This window comes from Silurus aristotelis, assembly GCF_946808225.1.
Source record: "Silurus aristotelis genome assembly, chromosome: 13".
Classification (NCBI taxonomy): domain Eukaryota; kingdom Metazoa; phylum Chordata; class Actinopteri; order Siluriformes; family Siluridae; genus Silurus; species Silurus aristotelis.
The window spans coordinates 20382924-20392248 of record NC_139586.1 but is presented as its reverse complement, the minus strand read 5'-3'; the positions used below and the strand labels follow the sequence as shown (position 1 = coordinate 20392248).

General features: G+C 37.5%; 1 protein-coding gene across 1 annotated transcript in view; it reads right to left on the bottom strand.

Annotated features, from left to right (window-relative positions):
• The window catches only part of adamts17 (ADAM metallopeptidase with thrombospondin type 1 motif, 17), a 142809-nt gene that overhangs the window by 26164 nt on the left and 107320 nt on the right, over positions 1 to 9325 (bottom strand). The window contains exons 17-18 of the mRNA XM_083559569.1: positions 4807 to 4887; positions 676 to 846 (exon numbers count right to left, since the gene is read on the bottom strand). Coding sequence (XP_083415695.1) covers positions 676 to 846; positions 4807 to 4887 — 252 coding nt within the window. The remainder of the gene's footprint in view (positions 1 to 675; positions 847 to 4806; positions 4888 to 9325) is intronic.

The following is a 9325-nucleotide window of genomic DNA, read 5'->3' as shown; positions in this document are numbered from 1 at the left end:
GCATGACCTGAAAGAGCCGTGTGGAGTTTGACATTCAACAAAGCCTACATGATTTCTTTATTATGCTAAATAATAAAGACTTCCTTCAGGCATTTCTGGCGCCCCTGTCACTAGGGTGCAGTGTAGATTGTATCTTGATTGTTCCTAATGAGCTTGACGGCAACCCCTTAACTAAATCCATGTGTAGAGCTGATCCTTTTTTATGCAATGTCTCCCACTAACATGTAAATGAATTACAACCTCATGATAATGTCATCTTGCTATCTGAATGAGTAGAAAGAAAAAGCTGATTCTTTGTCAACATTTAAGGTAAACATCTACCAGAAACAAGAGCTACCTATTAATAATGTGCAGTTTCACTATCATTCAGTGTGTTTATTCTGGATTAAGTAGAATTTTCATGTACAAAGTGGTTCACTTTCCCATGAACATTGTGGAAAACTAGTCCAGTAATGCTTAATAGAAAGAAAGAAAAAAAGCATAAAAAGGAAAACAAAAAAACAAGCAACCAAAGCAAGCACCTTTTTATAAAACCCTTAAACACAGCTGCAATTATAGATAAATAGAACTTCACATTAAAAGCAGCTTTTATGAAAAACTGGGTAAACAAATGTGTTAAAGAGGGTTCGGTAGATAAAATAGAAGAGGTGTTCCCTTAGGGCTGTAGAGCAAGGCCTAATTTATTTACCATAAGGTGGAGAGGAGTTTTAGTGGGCCCCTTGGCAGACATCTTTTCCCACAATCCTCTGCGAACGTAGCGAACGGTGGTGCCGGCGAGCTCGAATTCCCCCGGCAGCTCGATTTTCCAGTCGCTGTTTATGGATCTCTTGCTTGAGTCTTTCAACGCTGGAACAGTCAACAGGGAATATGGGTTAACTGCAGGCGCTCGTGCGGCTCGTATAAAATGCTGGAACTGCAGTATTCTCAACTGTAAGGCTTCATAGTGTTAGGCATTGAATTCATTACATTTTTTAAAACATTATAAAACTGGTAAATTTTAAGGATGAAGTACAGCTCTTTATCTAGTCTAAAAAAAGCCAAATTATAGACACTTATAAATGGTTGAAACTAACATTTGCTCCTTAAAAAATGCCTTGATCCTAGAATCGTATTTCCCATTGACGTCTATGTAAAACTGCTTTGTCATCCATTGAAACAGGAAAAGGTAAAGTAAATATATGCAGGCTTGTGGACTTGTGCACAGGTAAGGCAATGAATATGGAAAAAGCAGTTTAAAAACCACTGAGCCCAATATACTTATAAACATTTGCTAGAAATTTGCCAGGACAGAGCTACCCAGATAGGTCAAGTGTTGTCATCACAACTTTGATCCTGTATGTCGTCAGAATATGTAATTACTAAAGATTTAATATAATGAAAAGCACCTAATCGCTGCTGTAATCTGATACGTCTTGTAAACAAAACGATAACAACAACAACATAAAATACATATCCAATGTTTAAACTGAGAATATATACTATTTTAAGGAAGATTTTTTTTTTTGAATTTGATAGTGCAGAAGGTATCATAAAGATTTGGGATATGTTTAACACTGTGTAGCATCATGTCTTCTCGCCATATACTGTACATTTGGGAACTGGGGAGACCGGTTGCTGAAGTTTTGGGGAGGAATGTTGCACCATAGGTGTCAAATACAGGATTCTAGCTGCTCAACAGTTCTGGGTCTCCTTTGTTGTATTTTTTTGTTTCGTGACATGCCAAAAGGTCTAGACTGCAGGCAGGCCAGTTGGGCACCTGGACTCTTCTACTACGAAGTCATGCTATTGTAATAAAAGCAGTATGAGGTTAACATTGTCTTGCTAAGCCAATGCAAAGCCTTCCCTGAAAAAGACTTTTTCTGGATGGAAGCATTTGTTGCTCTAAAACCTGTATATAACGTTCAGCAGTGATGGAGCCTTTCCAAATGTGCAAGCTGCCCATTCCACAGGCACTAATGCACTCCCATACCATCAGAGATGCGGCTTTTTGAACTGAGGGCTGATAACAAGCCAAATGGTCCCTCTCCACTTTAGTCTGGAGGATGAGGTGTCCATGGTTTCCAAAAATGAAATAAAATTTTTATTTGTCTGCCCACAAAACAATTTTCTACTTTGCCTTAGTACGTTTTAAATGGGCTTTGGCCCAGAGAGGAGGGCGGCGTTACACTATTTATCTTACTGACCTGTTGGCAATTAATATAATTAGCTACCTGAAATGATTATACAACTGTTTAATTTTACTAACACTTACTTTTCCCAGAATTTTTTGCCTTATTTTTTCCTTAAAATGGTACCTTTCCTCAGTTTAACTATTTGATATATTTTCTATGTTCTATTGTAAATACAATAAGGATTTATGAGATTTGCAAATCATTGCATTCTGTTTTTATTTACATTTTACGCAGTGACCCCAACTTTTTTTTGTTGTAGATGTGTCATCAAGCTTTTTCGATGTTATAAGAAGAGACTGCTGTTTCATTTAAAGATCTCTGAGTGGGTGCCGAAAATTGCAGAAATCCCTTCTTTCTTCTTCTTTTATACCTAAGTACAGAGTATTAATAATAGAATTGTATTATAGGAAATACCTTATTTTAAGTCTGGCTTAAAATGAAACTCACTGTATGTTATTGAACATATCAACTTTTATGCTCAATAACATAGTGTGCAAATAATCCTCAAACTATTATATTGGCCATGGTGAAAGAATGGAAACAAATAAAATTTTTTTGGGTTTAAAAGAGATCTAAACCTTTATTTACTAAAGCTGTATATACTTATTCGAGAATCTGACCATAATGAAACAGTCATGGGTGGCATAGTAGTGCAGGAAGTAATGCATAACTCTTGGGTTGAGCCTAAGCTTGGCCAAGTGTCACAGCTTGGCATGTTCTGCCTATGTCTGTGAGAGTTTCCTCTGGGTTCTGAATTTATTTCCATTTTTCATTTATGAATCAGAGGAGACCGAAAGCAAAGCACAGGACAACTTATAACCAAGCAGTTAACTCTTACGGGCCTTGCTGAAGGGCCCAAGAGTGGCAGCTTAATGGTGCCATTTGACCTTGTGATCTTCCGATCCAGAGTCCAATGCCTTAACCACTGCCTTCCTGTGTCCCTTCTCCATCCTCCATGTGTGTAGATGTACTGGCTATAAATTGCTTTTAGGTGTGAGTGTTTGTGCTAAGTGTAGTGAACAAGATTGGAATTCTATCCAAATCGTTTTCCCGCCTCATGCCCAGTGTTCCAATGATTTATCATGACCCTACTGAGGATAAAACACTTACCAAAGCTGAATAAATAAAAGAATCAACCATTACATTTTATTATAATCCCTTCTAATTACCAACCAAACATTGTAAATGTTTAATTATAAATTTAAGAAAGAAGTCTTTTCTTAAAAAATCAGTCATCTATACCTCTTTGCACAACTCTGTAGTCATATTGTAACAGTGTGTCATAGTTTTCAAGCGATTCAAAACAGCTTTATTTACTACTGCAATTTATTATTGCCCACACACCAAGTGTGTATATATGTGTGTTATAAAGAACAGATGTTCTCCTCCACAAAAAGAACTGGTCACTTTTATCTTGTTTTTTGGTGTTTTTAGAGTCCAAATAAAAGCCACTGTGTGGCCTGTAATTAGGGGAACATGGTCCAGAATCAGTCAGATGTATGATGAAACACTAAACCTGAACTAACAAAAATGTCCGGGTTGCTGATAAGCAATAATAGACAATAGACAATAGTTTTTTGTCAGTATGCTGTGCTGTAAGTTTCAACACACTAAATATAGTACATTTAAATATTTTGAGAAAGTGTTGCAAAATTATATGAAAACTTTCTAAATGTTGGCAAGGCAAAGAAACCTCCACACACTCGCTTAGTCATTTATTCCAAAACATCTTTTCATCACATTTTTATCACATTTCTCATACATTCCCTTTATCCATAGAAAAACAATCTTAGAAGCTGTTGTTATTTTAATGTCAAGTTTTTGTTATATGTAAAGGTGAAGGGATATAGCAGGCCTCTACAAGAACGAACCTTTAAAAAATGTTTTTATGCGTCAAGATATACTGGGGAAAAAAAATTTCAGACTCCATTAGATGTGCGATTCATTTATAATTACATTTTTCCGCTGCTGCCAACAGTGTGTACTTGTAACTATAAGTGACTGCTACTTGACTTCACTGTGTTACGTGACATAGTAAAGGTGACCACATCTCCTTTAATTTGTGTAACAAGAACAGAGGACACACCTCTTTCAATCTCTATGACAGACAGATGACACACCCATGCCTGTTATATGTTGAGTATTAGGTACAGAAGCCACACCTCCTTTAATTAATATAACAGGCACAGTGGTGACATTTTTCTCTTTGAATGACATACTCAGAGGACACACCTCTTTTCATTTGTATACCAAGTAAAAAGGTCATGTTTTTTCACACTCAATGACTGACACAGAGGCCACGACTCCTTCCATTTATATATCAGGCACAGAGGACATGCCCTCTTCACTGGTAAATGCATAAATGCATGTCTTCTTTATTTTGAGTAATGGCGACCAAAAGCACACCTACGTTATGGTGACTGACAGAACAACTGCAAACCCTGTGTGTGTGTGTGTGTGTGTGTGTGTGTGTGTGTGTGTGTGTGTGTGTGTGTGTGTGTGTGTGTCACAGGGATGATGTGCTGCAGATCATTGAAGTCACAGATAAACAGTGGCACTTGTGGCATCATCCACTGTGAGCCTAAAGGGCAAAGTGAGTGTGTCTAGTCTTTATTACGAAAAGACAAGTACTTACCTAGGAAGCTGTGTGATGGTCGGTCCTCCACAACTTTGATTCGCCGCGCTCCTATAGGAATGACGGCTGCCTCGATATAACCTTCAAAGGGGAAAAAAGTGACAGAGAAAGCAGGAGAGCAGATTTCAGAATGTGATATAATAGGGTCCAAATGTCCACTACCAAAAATGCTAATTTCATCATTTTTTAAATACTAAAACTGAAAAACGAAAGCTCTGGACTAACAACACAATATTTCATGTTTTGTCTGCTAGAATTTATATATTAATAAAAAATTTTTTTAGTTTTTATAGTATTAGCTAATAAAAATGTATTTACATATTAAGAATTAATTATAAATATTGATAGTGGACTCAGATTTTGGACCCTAAAAAAACATCAAGGCGAGGTTGAGGTGAATGTGTGCATGTATACGTGTACAGATTTTAAGCGATAACATCATGGTCATTTTTAGGCTAATCGGAGCCAACCATCTCAATGCTCATGCTAGTGTGAAAAACACAACGTTTCAGGAAACGAAACTGGTCAGATTTTGGCTACAGTGAGTGTCAAGCCTGCTGGATTTATACTTATTTGGCAATCGTTTCGATTTTAGTAAAAAGGTGTATTTCTGCCGTCCAAGAAGGCATGAGGCAAAGTTTAATTTCCTGTCAAATCTAAATACATATCTTGTACCAGTCATAAGGCAATTGTGTTCTGATGTTTCCTAAATCAATTCAGCATTTAGCTCCTATTCGTATAACAATCATTTTCTACTTGGAAAATTGGAAAATGGAAATGCGAATAAATGCTACAGCACCATGAGTACATATTGTGTGCATATTAGACATACATGATTATTTATTATAAATAAATACATTTTGTAAAAACCACTCTCAGATGAAATAACAGTGAAAGTCTCGAAATTCGTTTTTTAGTGTAAACGCAGGATGGAGGTTGAATTAGGATCAAATATTGAGCATGATAAGATGGAAAGCTCCGATTTATACCGGAAAAGTCTTTCTTGCACACACATATACCCAGAAATAGACACATTCCTCCATGTGACATGACATCACACTGTGTTTGGGCAGTAATGATAAAACAAAGCCAGAATAACATCATGCTTCCCTTACAAAAAATCTGCTCAGATCTCTGCCAAAGAAATGGTGAACTGAAATTATGGATAGAGAATGTACTCGGAGAAATGACCACTTCTTTTTTGATTGGGTTTAATAGTCATAGCTAGAGCTTTTTCCCAGAAAGCTGATGGGGTTATTCCAATTTGACCTTGGAAAAAGAAAACTGGAGCTGGTAAATACCTGAACAATGATACATTACACTCTTCATGCGTTCTCATGCAGAAAGCAGGATTTAAGTGATCTCTGTTAGATCGAGATAAGGTGACAGGATGGATGCTAGAACTCATCTGATTTTTTTACGCCCGAGATGTAAGGTTTTGTTTTATGTCAAGCTATGAAACATACACTTCAATATCAATATCCTTAGATACAACACATACTATAGCATCATGTCAGGTTGTGGGCTACATCACCCTCATGCCACTTTTACATTAATTCTTTACATACATTTTTTTTTGTTTTTTTTATACTTTTGAAAAATAAAATTTATTTAACTATTTTTGCAACAGCTTAAAAATAATCTAGTAAGCTTTTTTGTAATTTCACCATTTGTGTGGAGAGAAAAGAAGTAAATGTGCCTCAAAAAACACAATTCATATGTAAACATAATAAATGTCATAAACACATCACCATAAAACATAAAAAAACATATAAACATACAGTGAGGAAAATAAGTATTTGAACACCCTGCTATTTTGCAAGTTCTCCCACTTAGAAATTATGGAGGGGTCTGAAATTTTCATCGTAGGTGCATGTCCACTGTGAGAGACATAATCTAAAAAAAAAAAATCCAGAAATCACAATGTATGATTTTTTTACTATTTATTTGTATGATACAGCTGCAAATAAGTATTTGAACACCTGAGAAAGTCAATGTTAATATTTGGTACAGGAGCCTTTGTTTGCAATTACAGAGTCAAACGTTTCCTGTAGTTTTTCACCAGGTTTGCACACACTGCAGGAGGGATTTTGGCCCACTCCTCCACACAGATCTTCTCTAGATCAGTCAGGTTTCTGGCCTGTCGCTGAGAAACACGGAGTTTAAGCTCCCTCCGAAGATTCTCTATTGGGTTTAGGTCTGGAGACTGGCTAGGCAATGCCAGAACCTTGATATGCTTCTTACAGAGCCACTCCTTGGTTATCCTGGCTGTGTGCTTTGGGTCATTGTCATGTTGGAAGACCCAGCCTCGACCCATCTTCAATGCTCTAACTGAGGGAAGGAGGTTGTTCCCCAAAATCTCGCAATACATAGCCCCGGTCATCCTCTCCTTAATACAGTGCAGTTGCCCTGTCCAATGTGCAGAAAAACACCCCCAAAGCATGATGCTACCACCCCCATGCTTCACAGTAGGGATGGTGTTCTTGGGATGGTACTCATCATTCTTCTTCCTCCAAACACGTTTAGTGGAATTATGACCCAAAAGTTCTATTTTGGTCTTATCAGACCACATGACTTTCTCCCATGACTCCTCTGGATCATCCAAATGGTCATTGGCAAACTTTAGACGTGCCTGGACATGTGCTGGTTTAAGCAGGGGAACCTTCCGTGCCATGCATGATTTCAAACCATGACGTCTTAGTGTATTACCAACAGTAACCTTGAAAACGGTGGTCCCAGCTCTTTTCAGGTCATTGGCAAGCTCCTCCTGAGTAGTTCTGGGCTGATTTCTCACCTTCCTTAGGATCATTGAGACCCCACGAGGTGGGATCTTGCATGGAGCCCCAGTCCGAGGAAGATTAACAGTCATGTTTAGCTTCTTTCATTTTCTAATGATTGCTCCAACAGTGGACCTTTTTTAACCAAGCTGCTTGGCAATTTCCCTGTAGCCCTTTCCAGCCTTGTGGAAGTGTACAATTTTGTCTCTAGTGTCTTTGGACAGCTCTTTGGTCTTGGTTATGTTAGTAGTTGGATTCTTACTGATTGTACGGGTGGACAGGTGTCTTTATGCAGCTAACGACCTCAAACAGGTGCATCTAATTTAGGATAATAAATGTAGTGGAGGTGGACATTTTAAAGGCAGACTAACAGGTCTTTGAGGGTCAGAATTCTAGCTGATAGACAGGTGTTCAAATACTTATTTGCAGCTGTATCATACAAATAAATAGTTTAAAAATCATATATTGTGATTTCTGGATTTTTTTTTTTAGAATATGTCTCTCACAGTGGACATGCACCTACGATGACAATTTCAGACCCCTCCATGATTTCTAAGTGGGAGAACTTGCAAAATAGCAGGGTGTTCAAATACTTATTTTCCTCACTGTATAACCTATATAAACCTATCTATATGTCTACCTTATACACATGCACCGATCAGGCATAACATTATGACCACCTGCCTAATATTGTGTTGGTCCCCATTTTGCTGCCAAAACACTCCTGACACATTGAGCATTAACAGCAGGAACTTTTTCAGCAATTGAGCTACATGTGCTCGTCTGTTGGATCGGACCACACCTGCCAGACAAGAGCCCACAAGAGCTGCAGTTTTGGAGATGCTCTGACCCAATCTTCTAGCCATCACAATTGTCACGCTTGCCCATTTTTCCTGCTTCTAACACGTCAACTTTAAGAACTAAATGTTTACTTGCTGCCTAATATATTCCACCCACTAACAGGTGACATGAGGAAGAGATCAACACTGTTATTCACTTTACCACTCATAATGTTTTAATATCATAATGTAATGCCTGTTCGGGGTATAACATATAAGCTATATAATAAGAAAATTTAAGGGGAAACTACACACTGAATCTCACTGAAGAATAAATGAAAACATGCGTATTTGTCTTAGGCAACACGACCCCCTTTTTAAATTTTCAATAAGCATGTTTATAAAATATAAAAACCCAAAATGTAACTATATTTTTCCAAGTATTATCCTAAAACTCTGCCAAAGTCAGTAGGTGGAATCATAATGAAAATTCACGCTGATTCGGTAAATAATAAGTAACAGCAATTGAGCGCTCAGCTTTAATTTGTTATTTCAGCATGCAGATATCTGTATGAAAATATGAGCATGTTTTTGAAGCTATGATTTTGGACTTGTCATTTTTGCTTTAGTGCAAAACTAAAGAGGAAAATGCAGGACATGAATGATGTCCTTGGCTGATATTTTTTTGTATTTTTGCCAAGCTATTCGGTACAAATGAACTGTTTTTGTGTAATGATGTTTATTAATGAACTTCTCTGCTGTTTTGGATTGCAGCACAGGTTATGGGCCTGATGGTTTCCCAATTAAATGTCGTCCTATTAACTAAATCTGTTGCTGTGCGCATCTTAAACTGCTTTGTTTCTCATTACTGCTCCAGACCAGCCCAAATGTGTTCACACCAACACCGCAGTTAATCAAAAGCATGCAGTTGCTGCTACGATACCCACCACAAAACACTTTAAA